At 37.5% G+C, this 19,165-nt stretch overlaps 1 protein-coding gene across 6 annotated transcripts in view; it reads left to right on the top strand.

Annotated features, from left to right (window-relative positions):
• KLHL5 (kelch like family member 5) overlaps nt 1-2,613 on the top strand; it is a 94,254-nt gene extending 91,641 nt beyond the window's left edge. For all 6 annotated transcript variants that reach the window (XM_047856034.1, XM_047856037.1, XM_047856036.1 and 3 more), the window contains one exon: nt 1,473-2,613. In XM_047856034.1, the coding sequence (XP_047711990.1) occupies nt 1,473-1,529 (57 nt within the window). In that variant the 3' untranslated portion in view covers nt 1,530-2,613. The remainder of the gene's footprint in view (nt 1-1,472) is intronic.
• The last annotated feature ends 16,552 nt before the right edge of the window (nt 2,614-19,165 follow it).

The raw sequence follows: 19,165 nt of genomic DNA, 5'->3' as shown, positions 1-19,165 counted from the left end.
CTAAGCTGACCTTTCTCCCTGGTTGTTATGGCAACATCAACTCTTTACAGTGTAAAGACTTCAGGTCATGGGTGTTTTGAGAAAAGCTCCTAATTACAAACAGACACTTGTGACTGAAATGACCTAGAGGTTACTCCTAGAATACTGTGAATAGATTTGGCTTTAAAGCAGGTGATTTGATTGTTCAGGGAGATAGAACAGTGATCAAAACAATAGATTCAAATTGAGAACAACTGAGAATTCTCTTACAGTGTGTTCTTAAAATCCAGTCATTCAACTGGAAAGGTTGGGAAAGAGGCCAAACTGATTAGAAAGTCATTTTGATTTCGTGTATTTGACGAAAACATTTCATTAACGTACGCCTACATACATAAGTACAAAACACATTTTCTTAGTACTTTGTATTAGTCACTCCTTCCCTAAATACTGTTGTTTTAATTCTTAGGTCTTAATGTGCTCAAAGTAGCCCTTCTTTAAAAACTATCCTTGGGGTGCCTGGGTGGCTCAGTCAGTTAAGCGTCCAACTTCAGCTCGGGTCATGATCTCACAGTTCATGGGTTCGAGCCCCGCCAGGTTCTGTGCTGGCAGCTCGGAGCCTGGAGCCTGCTTGGGATTCTGTGTGTGTCTCTCTCTGCCCCTCCCCTGCTTGTGCTCTGTCTCTGTCTCTCAAAAATAAATAAAATGTTTAAAAAAATTTAAAAACTATCCTTGTCTACACTTTTATTTTCACTATGAATTGCCCAGTGTCTAGGCTACTTAAAAAAATAGTAATAAAAGAGTAAGTGAAAGATTTAAGAATTATTCCTTATCTATAAACTGAGATCGTATCTCTTTCCCTGGCACCCCGCACTTCCGTCTCATTGTCATAGAGTTTATTCACCAGATTTGTTTCAATTCCTCAGGAGCTGGAGGAGTACTATTTATTATTTATATACTCTGCTAAAAATTAGTCGAATGGGTTTAGACCTTTCCACCATGCACAGAGAAGGCAGTCAGTAAATGTGAAATTACTGGTTCCCCTGGAATAAGCAGACCCCAGGCACGAAGTGTGTTTGGTGTGCTCTGAGACAGCACATCTGGTAAAGGGCTTTTCGAGATAATACTTGATATTTTGTCCGCATTGGCCACAGAGTTAAAGTTCAGCATTTCCTCATTATCCATATCGTACATCATTTTGGCCAAAACAAAGGGTCAGGTAGAAAAATCTTGAGCAGTTTTTTTTAGAATTACCTTTAAAGAGAAGCGAATACTGCATAATAATGCGATACACCCTAAACGACTTAATCTGTGAAACTCTGGCAGCAGGAGGGATTCGGGGGAAGGAACCAGGCCCACAGCAAGGCTGGGGCGGCAGGGTTTGGCAGAGCTCCTTGACAAAAACAGACTATTTCAGTACTTTTCAAACCGGGTATGGTTTTCTCAACTTTTGTACCTGCCAATCCAACAAATACATTTTTTTGTTTCTCTTTTAGGTTGCTCCACTGTGTCTAGGAAGAGCTGGGGCTTGCGTTGTAACTGTCAAATTATAATGTAGTGCTTTGTTTTCTAAGTGAAGAAGATATCCTCTTCCTTATGAATTTAGGAAAATTATCCTACCACCACTGGACACATTTTTTAGCAAATTCACAATGCCACATACCTGGGCACAAAGTGCCCAGTCTCAACGTGAAGATGATAAAACAAGGGAGGAAGGAGTGGATGAACCAGGATTAAATCCTGCATTTCTTAGTAAGTCATTTCTTAGCAAATCATAACTACAGCTGGTGGGTGGTGAACATACGTTCCTGGTTTAACATATGCAGACAAATGCAGTCCTCCTAAATACAACACAACTGGGAATTTCATTTATTAATAACCACACTTTACTCCATTATCCAATTTCCTTTATTATAGTGCACATACACCAGATAAAACTTTTAACATTTGCTTTGTAACTTTATTCTACATTAGTTGCACTAATTTGTATTTGTTTAACCACAACCACTATTTTAATGACATACTAAAGACGATGCTAATACTTAGTTTTTTTCAGAAATAGCTGTATTATATAAGCTTTGATGATGTATTTTATTTCTAAATCGGTTTAGTCTAATGAGTGAAGAAAAACGTTAGAGCATTAAAACAATAATGAGCGGATGAAAACAAAATGATCTTTGGGTTCTTTTAAAATATTCAACCTATTATTATATTTAGATTCACTAAGAACCACGTGTTATGATATTCTCAAATTGGAATAATTGACACATGGTGTTTTGTATTAAATTTAAGACATGCAAATTTATGTAGAGAAAATAAATGTTATATTCACTACAATGTTCTTTCACCTGAGTAGTATTTAATTCTATGGATTTGTTTTCTTTTATGTTATAAAAGATGTTTTGCTTTTGTCTTTTGATATGGACAGGTACTGTTTGGATATTATGTTCTCAAGTCTGTAGTTACCATCTTGCTTTTGTTTCTCACATTTTGCCACAGGTGGTAACCCTTTGTGCTTCTTTGTAATCAAACCGTTTGAGGGGAATGAGCTTATCGGATGTTGAAAAATAAGTTTGAACTCTTTATTACCCGAAGTTTTGTACATTTGTAAACTCCAATTACACATGTGAATGTTAATACTCTCAGTGAATTGTTTACTCTTTGCAAAAATGCACTGGGCAGTAACATTTTATGATAAACCCTTTAAGATATACAAGTCATTAACTTATGTCTTAATATAAAAATGAGTATCAACTAAATTCCCATCTTTTAAAATACAATGCTGTGATTAATGTGTTTTTACATTTTATATCAAGGTAGATTGATTTTAGTTGCCTTCTTTAAAAATTAAACCAAACTCTTTTTTTTTTTTCTCTTTTTTTTGAGCCGGTTTTAAATGTTCTTGAAATGTTAAGAACCAAGAAACTGAATACTTCCATTCCCAAAGCAAATCTTGTGGTCGTTATTGGTGGGGCCACAAAGGAAATAATAATGATAGTGAAAAACACATTAATGTTTATGTAATCATTATATTATAGACATGAATTCATTATTTTCATGATAAGGAGGGATCAGCCTTAGAGTGTATTTATGTATTTAAGGGAAGAGAGAGGAAAAGGTATAAGAAACAAAACAAAAAGCCAAAAGCAGAAATGTGTTAGTTACATCATCACCTTGTTGAGGAAGCCTAGGCCTGTGATTTGAAAGGAAGTACTTCTACACGTGATTATCTCTTTGAACACTCACCATCCACTCTCTGATTTCCTATGGCCCACAGTGGAGGCCAGACTCATGTTAAAGTAAAGGAACGGATTCTTCTCTATGAGGGCTTTGCTTTCCTTTATGGGATTCATGCACAGTGCCTTTGGTTTTTCCACCCTGATAGAGGGCCTCTCTAATGCAGTTTTGTATAGTTGACTCTTGAACAACACGGGGGTCAGGGTGTTGTAAAAGATGTACACAGTAAAAGATGTGTGTATAACTTTCAACTCCCCCAGAACTTAACTACTGCTAGCCTACTGTTGACCAGAAGCCTTACCAGTAATGTAAACAGTTGATTTACAAATATTTTGTATTTTGTATGTGTTATATACTGTATTCTTACAATAAAGTAAGCTACAGAAAAGAAAATGTTATTTAAAAAATCATAAGGAAGAGAAAATCCATGCACGGGGCTCTATTGTATTTATCGAAAAAAAATCCTCATATAAGTGGACCCATACTGTTCAAACCTGTATTGCTCAAGGGTCAACTGTACTCAGTAGGACCTGCTTTCTTGAATACTAATAAAAAGAACCGATTTCTTTTCTAGGGACAGAACACTTACCAAAATATTCATTCTTCTTCTCCCAATCTGGGGTCTTACAAACCTAGAGGAAAATATGGCTCTTTTTGTATCCATACAACATTGCTGCCTTGACTTTTACAATTAGTTTGTTCATTAAAGATGTCTAGATGCTCTTTATTTTAACCTCATTTGGTGACACTTTATAAAAATAATATTTGTTAATAATTACTGAATGCTTATTATGAATTAAGAACCAAGTTTTTTGCATGCATTAATGCATTTAATCCTCACAACAACTTTATGAGGTAGGTCTATTATTAATCCCATTTTTACAGATGAGGAAACTGAGGCACAGAGGAGTTAACCCCAAGAGCATAAATAGCAAGATCATAAATAGCATTTATTTTATTTATTTTTAATTTTTTTAAGGTTTATTTATTTTTGAGAGACAGAGACATGGCATGAGTGGGGGAGGGGCAGAGAGAGAGAGGCAGACACAGAATCCAAAGAAGGCTCCAGGCTCCGAGCTGTCAGCACAGAGCAGAATGCAGGGCTCGAACTCACAAGCCGTGAGATCATGACCTGAGCTGAAGTCGGACGCTCAACCAACTGAGCCACCCAGGTGCCCCAGCATTTATTTTAATAAAAAGAATATGAAGAAAGTTTATGCTTCTTAGAAGTAAAATTTATATCAGTCATACCCCTCTCAGAAAATTTTGGTTCTTTAGTCTCATGGGAAAATTTTGTTTAAATCTCTTACAGAATTTTACATACAATTTGCTTTAGAAAAGTAAATGCAAGAAAACGTGATATACACTTAACGTTTATAAATATTAGATAAATTGCATGGTATTTTGGATGACTGAAACATAAACAAATTTATCAAAAAAGGCTCTACTGCCAATAAATTAGATAACCTAGATGAGATGGACAAATTCTTAGAAACACACAAATTAACAAAACTGACTCAAGAAAGAATAAAAAAATCTGAACAGACCTATAACAAGTGAAGAGATTGAATCAATAATCAAAAACTTCCAACAAAGAAAGTACAGCAGCAGGTGAGTTCACTGGTGAATTCTACCAAACATTTTTTTTTCTACCAAATATGTAAGGAGAAGTTAATGCTAATTCTTCTTAACTCTTCCAAAAAAAAAAAATTAAATTAAATTAAAATAAAAGGGGAGGAACACTTCCTTAATTATTCAGTAAGACCAGCTTTATCTTGATACCAAAGACAGATCGTACACCATGACAGACTAGTAATTATTGCAGGAATACAGGGATGTTTCAACATATGAAAATCAATCAATGTAATATATCACATTAATAGCATGAAGGAAGCAACAGCTAGAAGAAACTGGGACAATGACATGAAAATAATGGTCTTATTTAAAAAAAATAGAATGAAGGGGGAAGCATGATCATCTCAATTGCTAAGAAAGGCATTTGACAAAATCCAACACTCTTTCCCAATAAAAAACACTCAGCAAACTAGGAAGAGAATGGAATTTCCTCAACCTCTTAAAAGGCATTCATGAAAAACAAATAGTTAACAACATACTAAATGGTGAAAGATTGAAAACTATCTCAAGATCAAGAAAATGCCCACTCTTATCACTGCTAGTCATCATTGCACCAGAAGTTCTAACATGAGCAATTAGGCAATAAAAAGAAATAAAAGGAATCCCAATTAGGAAGAAGTAAGCCTATCTCTATTTGCAGCTTACATGATCCTATATATTAAAAATTCCAAAGAATCCACACACACACAAAACTATTTAGAGTTAATAAACAAATTCAGTAATGTTGCAGGATACGAGATCAACACACAAATATCATTTGATATCTATACATTGGCAAAAAAAAAATATCCAAAAAGGAAATTTTAAAAAATAATTCCATTTACAGTAGCATCACAAAGAATAAAATACTTGGTAATAAATTTAACGAAGGAAGTGCAAAGCTTGCACACTGAGAAGTACAAAACATTGCTGCAATAAAGATTTATTTAAGTGGAAAGACATCCCATGTTCATGGTTTGGAATACTTAATAAAGTTAAGATGGCAGTACTCTCCAAAGTAGAGTACAGATTCCATGCAATCCTTATCAAAAACCCAATGACCCTTTTTTGCAGAAATGGAAAAGCTAATCCTAAAATTCATATGGAATTGCAACCCAAAGGAGCCAAAACAATCTTTAAAAAGAATAAAGATAAAGGACTCACATATCCTGATTTCAAAATGTATTAAAAGCTACAGTACTCAAAACAGTGTGTACTGCTATAAGGATAAATATATAGACCAGTAGCATGAAATAGAAAGTCCAGAAATAAACTATCATCAATACACTTATGGTCAACTGATTTTCAAGGAGAGTGCCAAGACTATTCAATGAAGAAGGAATAATCTCTTCAAATGGTGCTGGAACAACAATATTCATGTGCAAAAGAATGAAGCTGGACATAAGAGTTAAAACCATAAAACTGAGAAGAAAACGTAGGCATAAATCTTCATGACCTTGGATTTGGCAATAGTTTCATATATATGGCACCAAAAGCACAAGGTAACAAAAGATAAATTGGACTTCACTAAAATTAAAAAGTTTCTATGCATCACAGGACACTATTAGGAAAGTGAAAAGACAACCAACAGAATGTGAGAAAATACTTGCAAATCATGTCTATCAAGAAAATATAAAGAACCCCTACACTCAACAACAAAAAGACAAACAATCCATTTAAAAATGGGCAAAGGATTTGAATAGACATTTCTCTGATGAAGGTATAAATTCATGGGCCAACAAGCCCAGGAATAGGTGTTCAACATCATTCATCATTAGAGAAGTGCAACCAAAACCATAATTAGAGACCATTTCAAATCCACTAGGATGACTATAATTTTTAAAATAGAAAATAAGTGTTGGAGAGGATGTGGAGAAATGAGAACCTTTGTACATTGCTGGTGGGATGGTAAAATGGTACAAATATTATGGAAAACAGTTAGTGGTTCCTCAATAAATTAAACATAGAATTACCAGATGACCAATTCCACCCCTGGGTATATATCCCCCCTCAAAATAAAACCCCTGAAAACAGGTGTTCAAACAAAAACTTGTACACAAATATTCATAGCAACATTATTCATAGTACCCAAAAGGTGGAAACATGTCCATCAGCTGATGAATAAACAGATTGTGGTACATAATATAATAGAATCTTTTTGAGCCATAAAAAAAAAAATGAAGCACAGATACATACTACAACATGGATGAATCTTGAAAACATTATGCTAAGTAAAATGAGCAAGACACAAAAGACCACATATTGTATGATTCCATTTATATGAAATATACAAAATAGGCAAATTCATAGAGATAGCCGGAATCTGAGAGTAAGAGGGAATAGGGGGTGGCTACTTAATGACTAAGGAATTTCCTTTCAGGGTGATGAAAATGTCCTGGAACTAATTAATAGTGATGGCTACAGAACATGGTAAAGAAATGTCACTTGTGGAAAAGTTATGTATATTTTACAACAATAAAAAAGCTTAGTATGTATGTTAGAAACTGTTATTTAAATATCATAACACTTAGGCATTCTCTAGATATTATTGGGATTAAAATTTTGCACTGATATTCATCCCAAAGATATTTTTTCTAAATGTAATCTGCAAGTAAGTGAATTTTTAAAGTCAGACAGTAACTTTAGATCATAACTCTAGTCTAAGAGTGAGAAACAATTACAAACAGGAAATTTTGATTGGAAGCTCTTTCCCAATGCCTGGTACACAAACAGGCATTCCACAAATGTTTGCTAAAAGTCAAAGTAGGTACCTTTTCATAAACTCCATATAATGCTTAAAATAGTTGATAATATCTTAACTGTTATTGAGGAATAAACAGTAAAATGACATATCATTTTACTGTGACATATCATTTTACTGTGACTGGATTATAAATTCCTATGTAATACTTTAATTCTATTTCATTCTATTTCCATTCTATTTCATTTTTTATTTGGAGTTAAAAATCAAATGAAAAATTAAAGCCTACTTTTGGCATTTTCATCCTTCTCAATCTCAGATGTCTTCCATGATTTATAAAAATGCACCAAGGCCCCCACCAGAGATTCTGTCCTTACTCCTAAGACCTAAGAAAATACCATGTTTATTTTGTATCTTCTCCTGGGCCTGAGCAATTCTGGCATCTTGTGAATCTCTTGAAGAAATACAGTATTGATTGATGTAGGTATTAGCATTACAACTAGTGTTTACTGCCACCCTATTTTCCCTCAACCCTGAGTAATTACTTTGGCTGAGATGTATCTAAAGAGTGAAGACAAGGAAGCCTGGGAACCCTGTTCAGTGTCCTATATCTTTGCGCAAGCTGAGGTTGGTCCCATTTGGTGACATTTCTTTGTGGATAATAAACACATATGTAATCAAGATATTTTAAAACAGTTTTATATTGCTGAATGAATACTAGTATAATATGTGCCTAAAAAATAATTAACAGAAGTTGGGAAGGCAAACAATGACTCAATGACCATTTGGTTACACTGTGAGTGGTGGCATGCCCAAGGTAATTAAAGGTATTAAATTGATCGTGACTACATTATGTTTCAAAACTAGTCAGGTTATATTTTTCTGAGTGAATTCTACTCAGAAAGTCTATTGTCACTTTTGAAGATAGTTAAAAACACTCAAAACTGAGAAGTGGAATCAACTAAATTTTTAAAATACTTTTCAAAGGTATGCATCTTTACAAATCTAAAATACATAATAAACTGAGCAACTCAAAAGAGACATAGATGGAGTAAATTTTGTGAAAGGAAAGATATCCTCACTTTGTGGTGACTGGAGCAATGAGGTTAGAGAGAAGCTGTCATTTAAAGAGCTAGCTGTATGTGTCAGTGACAAGAATAGCTGGGCTGTGTGAGAACTTCAAAGAAAGAAAATGCTAGGTAATAAGCTTGGCAAAAGCTGACCTACTTACCTGTCTGATTCTGTATCACAAACTCAGCAAAGCTGCAGAGAAGGACTGGGAGTGGGGGTGGCAGGAGCTAATCCAATTGAGAATTCATTTATCTCAGAAACTTTCTAATCAATAAGGCATTGAGCAGAGCATTAGGGAGACCAAAATCTTATGCAATAATTGATCATGACACAAAGGAGGGGAGAGAATGTTAGTTCCTTAAGGGCCCATTCTGGGGTATATTTTTGTATCCCCTGCAGCCCTTAGCATGTTACTCATTGATATACCTTCACATAATAGGCTCTTGCTCATTATTGGTTGAATATAAATATGGAATAGACTTGGTCTTTGAGGTCAGTCACTATAGATGTATGTGAGTTTATAGTAACACAGATTCTGAAACACAGAACAAAAACAATTTATGAGATTTCCGTGTTCACATATTGGAAGAGGGTTTTGAAATTAGAGAGGTGGAGAACACAAGACAGAAATGACTAACCTAGAATATGTTCAGGAAGGAAGGAGCAGCCCAGGCTGACTGCTGAATCAGATACATGCATAGGGGTGGAGGGAAATGTCGGCTCATTTATTGTATTATTCAAATTAAGAATAACAGTCATCATTTCTATCTGTACATGACTCCACAATAATATGAAGAAGCTCCAGACGGTTATAAATAACTACCAGGGATGCAGTCTACAGGTAGGCCTCCATTATATTCTGTCTACCTGCTCTTCCCTTCTGACCTTGTCCACATAGCCATATGGACCACTTACAGCTAAAATATATTAACTAAATCGTCTTGTTTTCTCTTCTCCCAGCAATATTACAACAATTACAATTTTCAAATGTCATGGACATTTTACTCAATATTTGGGTGGTAGGGAAATTTTATATTTTCTCTGTTACATAAATCTTTCGTAATAAGTAATAGTCATTGCAAAGATTGTACTAGATGATTATTCTGGTCCCTTCTAGCTCCAGTATTCAATAATTAGGTTGAATAGCAACTATCTCTTGATGTTCATATCCACCAGATATGACATCTTGGGATAATATCCCAGCCAGAACCCAGAACTCTATGGAGTTATCACCCCAGTGCCAGCATTGTCTAGTCTAGTGATTCTCAACCACAGCATCACACCAGGATTACTCGAGGAGCTTTAAAAGACCCTTAGTGCCTGAACTCTACCCCATATATGCCATCTCAGGATATCAGTTCCAGCCAGAACCTAGGTGATTCTAATCTGCAGCCACTGTAAAGAACCATTACCTAGGTCAATCTCTGTGTCACCGCTTACCAAAGTCTTCAAATCAAGGCTCTCTGAACTATAGTCTGAGTGTTTGTGTCCCTCCCAGAAGTCACGTGTTAAGAACCTGACTCCCTCCCCCTCCCCCCAAAAGTTATGGTATTAGGAGGTGTAGCCCTTGGGAAGTGCTCAAGTCAAGAGGAGAGAAGCCCTCCTGGGTGGGATTAGTGTCTTCTAAAAGAGGCGCCTGAGAGATCCCTAGATCCTTCCACCACATGAGGATATACCAAGAAGTTTGCAACCAAAATAGGGCCTTCACTCAACCATGGGGCACCCTAATTTCGGACTTCTAGCCTCCAAAACCGTAAGCAATAAATTTCTGCTGTTTATAAGGCACCCAGTCTATGGTTGGTTGGTTTGGTTTTTTAGTAGCTAGAACAGACTATCACAGTGTTAAACCAAGAGCAAACTTTTCAAGCACCCTCAGGCTTTTAGGAGAGCCACTTATTCACATAATTATGAGATTGCAAATCATTCTTATCTGCTCAAGCTCTCCAAGGACCACTACAAGATAATATTTTGGTAGCTTTATTTAGCATGTGCAAAGTATACAATTTATTTTAAAACAATATACCATTTAGAGGTTTTCACAATTTAGATGAGCTTTTCCCAAATTATACCAAATTAGTGAGGCTGTATAGTATTTTTGTAGAAGAAATGGAATATTTTTAACAAAGTTATTTAAGAAAGATATTTGTGATGGTCTAAAATGAAAAGCATCTTTCAAAAACATGAACAACTCAGAACAGACTTCCGTTTCTGGGAATATGGTTGAGTAAATTATTTAGAAAAATCATCCTGCTTAAAACAATGAGAAATTCTGAATAAAATATATTTTCCCTTAAACCTTTGAAGAACAAATCAAGATTATGAAGACAAAAAGCTAAGTGAGAGACCGAGAAAGGTGAGCTGAGCACTGAACCTCTTTTACTGAGGACATTCCCCAAATGGAGGAAATTTCCTTTTGGTTTTGTTGGTTTCCTAGGGTATAGGCTAAAAAAAGTCAAAACCCAAGACATGCCCAAAGTGGAAAGACTCTAAGTCTATAAAGCTGGGACCTTAAAGTGCTACAGCTCAAGGAAAGTGACAAACCAAAATAACACCTACTTTGTTCCCTATTATCAGGAGAATGAGAAAAGAAAAAAAAGAAAGAAAGAAAGAAAAAAGAAAGAAAGAAAGAAACTAAGTGACAGAAAGAAAAGGGAAAGGAAGAAAGAAAAGAAAGGAACAAAAGAAAGAAAAGAAAATGCCTGGGGATCTCTGAGAACAGGTGACCACAAGTCACACACACACACACACACACACACACACACACACACACCCGCTGTAAAGTTGCAGCCCAGATTTACATTACAGGAGACATAAATAGTCCCATAGTCATTTAAAGAAGATCTTTCCACAAAGAAAACTCTAGGCCCAGATATTTTCACTGGGAATTTCTAACAGACAAGGAAGACTATCTTTCTGAAATGTATGTAAACAGAATAATATGTGCTTAGGAAATTAATGTCAGAAAAATGACATCAAAGAAATGCCCTATCTGCACATTTTCAGCAAAATATCTCTCTCACTCATATGACCTTCAAGAATACTAAACTTTGTTAATTTCATTAAACTAATTCTGTATTTATTCAAAATATGGCAAAAGATATTTCTTCTCTAATTTTATTTAGTCTTCTATATTGTTCACAATGATTGCCATTAGAATAAATATGTTACATGATGTTTGAGCATTCACAAAAAATTGTAAAACCTACAAGTGACTAGTTAAGAGAACCAAAATTTCAACATCCATGACTGCATGATGGTGACAAGTTCTTTAACCACAATAGGACAATGACTTAATTAATATTAAACATTTTAATAGTCATTATTTTGAAATTATTCTCCATTGTTGATAATAAAAATTATTCAGCTCAATTTTTCTTTGTCTTATCCAGTAGAAATTTTAGATTATGGACTTCCTAATATTACATCAAACTATAAAAAATTATGCTGATTCATAGTTCTGGGTTGTCCACTGATACTATATAGTTAATGCTATTTAGCACATTGCCATTTTTTTCAATTAATTACATTATGCTTTAAGATAAGCTAAAGATATTTTTGTGCCTAATTATCTGCATACTTATAATAAGTAACCTGTGACTATAGAATCTCAGGGAGCCAAGTAGAACCATTCAATGAAGGCCCATGATAAAATATGGTAAGTACTACTGGAGTGAGGAAAATGTTTAAAATTAAAATTTTACCTGTGGTAAAACTTTGCAACGTTCCACAAATGAGTACCTCTTTTGAAGACCAAAGATAGAGAAAAATGACCAAAGATAGAGAAAAAAAAGATAGAAAAAAAAAAGATAGAGTATAAAACTCAAAGATTATACTTCAGCTTTCTACATCCAAAGACTATAAAGGCAGAGAAACTACAGATTGAAGGTCAACAAACTAGAGCCCACAGGGCAAATCTGTCTGCTGTTTGTGTAAGTGAAGTTTTACTAGAACACAGATGTGCCTATTTGATTACATATTGCCTATGGCTGCTTTTGTGCTACAACAGCAAAGTTGAGTAGCTGTGACAAAAACCCTATCTTTTTCTTGACATTTGCAGAAAAAAATTTGCCAACCTGTGCGGAGGACCATTCTTCCATCACCTAAGAGATAAGGCCCCAGAGAAGGTTTGATATAAGGAACTACGTACTATAGTGCAGGGTTGGCTGATTATCACGGTCTGGGATTTGACTCTGCCCTACCTGCAAACTAGTAAATTAACCTGTTATTGTTTCACACGTGCTGGCAGAAGACAACTAAAGTCCTAGGGCAGAGACAAAGAACTAGATGACTCCAAGTACACAAACTAGTGTGACTCTCAGAGTTTGGGACAATTCTGCTGGCCCCCAAATCCCACAGGAGCTGGTGGGGAATCTGCTGAGTTTCAGAAATCCATTGCTTTTATTTATTTGTTTATTTTTGAGAGAGAGAGCTCAAGCGGGGGAGGGGCAGAAGGAGAGAGAAACTATTAAGCAGGCTCCAGGCCCAGCATGGAGCCTGACTCAGGGCTGGCTTTCACAAATTGTGAGATCATGACTTGAGCTGAAATCGAGAGCCGGTTGCTTAACCAACTGAGCCACCCAGACGCCCCTCCACTGCTTTATAGCAAATGGTAGGCAACACTGCTCTTTGTCCTCAAGGTTTCATACTACACACAGCCCTGAGAAAAGGCCCAGGTTAACAGTAGTGAATAGCGACGCTCAGGCACTGCAGCAGATTGCTGTCCCCTTCCTCTTTTCATGTTGTGCCAGCATTTCACGTTGTGCCAGCTGGAAAAGAAGAAAAAGGCCCATGTCTATTTTCACAGAGCAGGTAATGAAGATTGGATATGAGCAGCCAAAAATTAAAAATTGGCACATATGACTATCAGTGAAACCAGGCACATTGAATCGAGATAGAGTCTGAAAATATAGAATAAAAGGAAGAGGGTGATTCGATTCATTTTAACAAATCTGTGTGTGTGTGTGTGTGTGTGTGTGATCCCACTGTGTGCTAAGAACTAAAACACATGGTCCCTCACGCTTTAGTGACCGTAAGGAGCTCACAAGCTGGCGGGACACAGACAACTAACCATAACTATGTCCCCGACAATCCATCACATCCACGATTCCCTTTAATACAAAAGGAGAAAAAGGAGGGAAACATTCTAGTAGAAAAGAAGTGTATTGACAGATAATTCCAGTACAAGAAGATAAGTAGCAAATGGGATAAATTGTGAACATTAGACGAATTCAGAGGAAGAAGTGTGATACCTAAAATAAGAAAATGAGAGTTCCTTCAATGGTTGGTGCACCTCAAATAAAACACATACATATCAAACAGATTACGGGCAAGTAAACATTTTCAGAAATTAGTTCAGTTTAGTTTAGTAAACATTTGTTAAATATCTACAAGGTACAAGTTACAGAATGAAATAATTTTATGAACTGCCTGACATACCTTTATAATATTTTTTCTTACATTTTTTGGTTGCCTACTTACTGATCACCCCTTCATATGGCAACAATTTTCTCATATTTTCTATAGAAAGTATAGAAAGGTAGAAAGGTAATTCACTTTCCTCTAACACAATTGATCATAATTTGTTCTTTTATTATTTATACTTCACAAAACCTCTTTCAGCTTCACAATTCATCATCAGTCATGCCATGTAAACCTTTAGGATTGGGGAAGATTTACATCATGCTTCTTTCTTTCTTTTTCTTTTGAATGTTTATTTATTTTGAGAGGTGGGGAGGGGCAGAGAGAGAAGGAGAGAGAGAATCCCAAGCAGGTGCTGCACTAAGAGCAGAGCAGAGCCCAGTGTAGGGCTTGATCTCATGACCACGAGAACATGACCTGAGCCAAAATCAGGAGTCAGACACTTCACCAACTGAGCCACCCAGGTGCCCTTCAAGTTTCTTTCTTGTATGAGCTATTTCTCCTCTACTTTCCCATACTTCTATGCTTTCCCTACTTTTGGACATATTTCTGTCATGATCCCACCACATGCCCTGCACCTTCATGTCCTGACCTAAGCCAGAACAGCTGCAAAACTTAAATATACGTGAAAGCAGGGAGCTTAAAACTGACCACTTGTTTTGGCGATGAGCAGTTTGCATGAAGTAGAAGCAGCTGTGTCTTAGTAAATGTTTAACATCGAATCTCTATAGTGGGGAAAAAAAAAAACCACCTCTGATTTGTAGCATTTGCCAATATCAATGGTGAAAATACTCCCACCAGGCAACGATTTCGAGCTACCAACATGATGTCACTAAATACAAAGTTGGGAAGAGATGGGCACAAGCAGGTCTCAGGCGCCAGTGTTGGGGGCACCAGCACACCATTGAGGACAGGGTCTAAGAGCCAGACTGCACCAGGTTGCATAGATAATGGAAAAGTGTGTGACTCGTTTCCCAGAGAAAAATGAGGAATCTAAGTGAGATCTGATGGGACTGTAATTTCATTGATACACATCCCAAAAAGAATAACTTATTTTTTAAAGCATCTGGAAAGAAATTTAGTTTTTCCCTCTTACATCGAGCCATGGATGCTGTCAACAAAGCAAACAAAAAACAATTGGTCTGCCGAAAATTGTTTCTTCTTTCCTTCAAGACATACAGCAGGGTTCTCATAGTTGCAAACACATGCTGGTTTAGATCATTTCTCTCACAATTCCAAAGAGTGTTTTCCATCCCACCTCTCATACCAGCCAAACTGAGTTCATGCCTGCCTGCATCAGAAAGTGGTTGATCTCAGGCTACTGGCCCATGTTCCTGGGCACAAGAAAGCAACTCTGCATGACTTAAAGCTGTGTGGCTAACCTAATTAAACCACAAACAAAAGATTTGAAGGCAATTTGCAAAAATATCAAAATATCCAATAAATATATGCAGAGATGCTCAACATTGTTAGTCATTAGATAAATGCAAGTTAAAACTATGGCATAGCATTCACAGTACAACACACTACAATAAATAACAATTTTAATTTTTTTAATTAAAAAATTTTTTTTAATTTATTTATTTTTGAGAGATAGAGTACAAGCAGGAGAGGGGCAGAGAGAGAGGGAGACACAGAATCCAAAGCAGGCTTCAGGGTCTGAGCTGTCAGCACAGAGCCTGATGCGGGGCTTGAACCCACAAACCTCAAGATCATGACCCGAGCCGAAGTCAGACACTTAACCGACTGAGCCACCTGGGCACTCCTAGAATAAATAAAATGTTAAAAGATTGGTCATACTGTGGGTTGGTGAGGACAGAGCAGTTAATTCTACATTGTTGGTGGAAGTCTAATACAACCACTTTGTAACAATGTTTGTCAGGACCTACTAATCCTAAATACAAAATCTACCCTACATTCCTACAACTCCACTCCAAAATATATACTAAACACATATAAGTGCTTATTTCTATCAAAATACATGAACAAGAATATTCATGGCAGTTTAATGTGCCCCACACTAGAAATGAATGTCCTAAATGTCCTAAAACGAAATGGATAAAGTGGTTCAGTGATACAATGAACTATTTACTTACCAGTAAAAAAGAACCAGCTACTAATCCACACAACATGGGTGTACCATTCAGTGAAAGAAACAGAACACAAACATTTACATGCTGTATGCTTCTGAATGTTTCTACTTGAGTGAAATTCAAAAAGGGCTAACACTAATCCATGGCGATAGAGCTCAGAATGGTTAACTTTGAAGATGTAATGACTATAAGTGGACAAGAGGGTATCTTTTGAGGTGACGGGATGTTTGACGTCTTGATCTGGTAATGGTTAGGTGTATAAACATGAAAAAAAGGAAAATTAAAAGTGGTGCACCGGGGTGCCTTTGGCTCAGTCAGTTAAGCATCGGACTTTGGCTCAGGTCGTGATCTCAAGGTTCATGGGTTCAGGCCCTGCATAGGGCTCTGTGCTAACAGCTCAGAGCCTGGAGCTTGCTTCAGCTTCTGTGTTCTCCCTCTCTCTATCCCTCCCCCACTTGTGCTCTCTCTCTCTCTTTCTCTCAAAAGTAGTAAACAGAAAAAAATTTTAAAGCATTTTCCTTCCCTAATAATGCAATTTAAAGCCATTAGGTGGAACATGGCAAGGATAGTATATGCAGTAGGGTTGAGGGAAGACATGGTGGCCCAGTGTGGGGCACCGGAGCCTGAGCAGGGTGAGGGGGGTAACCACACAGCGGGGCAGCCTGGCACAAACTGTCAGAGCCTGAGGAGGGTAAGGGAAATACCCACGCCAGAGTTCAGCCTGGCATCGCAAAGTCAGAGGCTGAGCAGAGTGAAAAAGGTGTCTGTGAGGGACAACCTGGAAAAGGGGAATTAGAGCCCACCAGGGAGGGGCGGGTGTCTGGGGACGGAGAGAGTGGGGGCAGGGATTGGACAGTGGGTGCCTACAAAGGTGTGATACTGTGATTTATAAGAAACATCCATTCTTTTGTCTTCCTTCCAGTTTCTGGCACAGAGCTAAGTGATAAGAGCAACAAAGGTGTCTTTTGTTATGTTAATGAGGCGACTTTAGGAAAGCCCCTGAGGCGGGGGAGGGGGGGCGCGGGAAGGGGAGGGGAGGGACTGGTTGCTGGGGGTACCAACCAGGTGATTAGCTGGTTGGAGCTTTCAGTCCCACCCCCTGACCTAGATTGAATTCAGTCACCAGCGGCTAATGATTTAATCAATCGTACCTAAGAAACAAAGCTTTCCCTAAAAACCCCAAAAAGAACGGAGTTTGGAGAGTTTCTGAGTTGGTGAGTCTGTGGGGAATTGAGGAAATTGACAGCCAGGAGAGGGCATAGAAGCTCTGCACCTTTAAGGTAAGCTGCCCTACCCTGGGCATCATTTCCACCCGGCTCTTCCTGAGTTATATGTATATATATATATATATATATATATATATATTAAGCTTATTTATTTTGAGAGAGAGAGCATGTGCATGCACACAAGTCAGGGAGGGGCAGAATGAGAGGAGAGAGAGAATCCTAAGCAGGCTCTGTGCTGTCAGCGTGAAGCCCAACTCTGGGCTCAATCTCAGGAGCTCTGAGATCATGACCCAAGCCAAAATCAAGAGTCGGACACTTAACCACCTGAGCCACCCAGGCACCCCCTGAGTTATATCCTTTTATAACAAACTGGTAAGTCAAATGTTTCTGTGAGTTGTTCTAGCAAATTAATCGAGCCCAAGGAGGGAGTATTGGAAACTCCAATCTACAGCTAATTGGTCAGAAGCACAGATAACAACCTGGGCTTATGACTGCTGTCTGAATTAGGGAGATGGGGGCGGCAGTCTTGTGGGACTGAGCCTTTAACCTGTGGGATCTGACACTATCTGCTTGGAATTGAGTTGAATTGTAGGATACTCAGCTGGTATTGGACAATTACTTGGTGGTGTGGGAAAAACCCACAGACATTGGGATTGGCCCCAGAATGGTTAAAGGGTATTAATCGAATTAGTAATTATATTAAGGATAATGAAACACAAGTTTCTCACTGTTGGAGAAGGGAGTTATAAATACAGAAAGGGTAAAAACTAGAATGAATCCTGATATTGAATCAGGATTGGATGCGTCAGTGTGAACTCACAGTTCAAGAAAGGAAGGAAGGAAGGAAGGGAGGGAGGGAGGGAGGAAGGAAGAAGACATAAGACAAATATTCCCTAGCTCGCTCTCTTTACAGAGAGAGTCTGGAAATAGCAGTGATCACACCTTGTGCCCACATCTTGGCTTCTAAATACCATCTTCTACTAAAAGGAATGAAAGATTCTTGGAGAATGCCCGGTTCCAGACCTAGGGCAAGGAAAATACAAGGCAAAACTAAAACACCTTATTGTGCCAGTAGACAAGGTTGTGCTCAAAGAATGTTGGGGGCATGGCAAAGGGCATGGAAGGCAGCTTGGAGGGGCTTCCACTGACTAAACTGGGGTCTATGTAAAATAAATGGCAATAATAAACTATAACCCTTTGAATAAAATACAAACACGTACAGACATATTTTTTTTTTTTTAATTTTTTTTTTCAACGTTTATTTATTTTTGGGACAGAGAGAGACAGAGCATGAACGGGGGAGGGGCAGAGAGAGAGAGGGAGACACAGAATCAGAAACAGGCTCCAGGCTCTGAGCCATCAGCCCAGAGCCTGATGCGGGGCTCGAACTCATGGGCCGCGAGATCGTGACCTGGCTGAAGTCGGACGCTTAACCAATTGCGCCACCCAGGCGCCCCCGTACAGACATTTAAAAAAACAAAAACTGGAAGCTTGATGAGGAACAAGACATTTAATAGTTTTAAAGTATCTCCCTCCAAAACATTGTTACAGAGGACAATGAGTAACTTTAAATTGAGAAGCCTAGCAGACACCATTTTAATCACGAAACCAAAGCGATTATTATCAGTAATGGGACAAATGAAAATCTTAGGCCACGTGAGAGGATGGAATGAAAAGAACACAGCATCACTTCTGTGATATTCCTGCCGAAGATGTATAACTTGAACCTAATCAGGGGAAAATATCAGACAAGCTAAACTGAGGGTCATTCTGCAAAATAACTAACCTGGAATTTTCAAACGTGTTGAGGGTTGAAAGTTAAGGAAAGA

Source organism: Prionailurus viverrinus, chromosome B1, assembly GCF_022837055.1.
Source record: "Prionailurus viverrinus isolate Anna chromosome B1, UM_Priviv_1.0, whole genome shotgun sequence".
NCBI classification, from domain to species: domain Eukaryota; kingdom Metazoa; phylum Chordata; class Mammalia; order Carnivora; family Felidae; genus Prionailurus; species Prionailurus viverrinus.
This window is presented reverse-complemented; position numbering and strand designations above follow the sequence as displayed.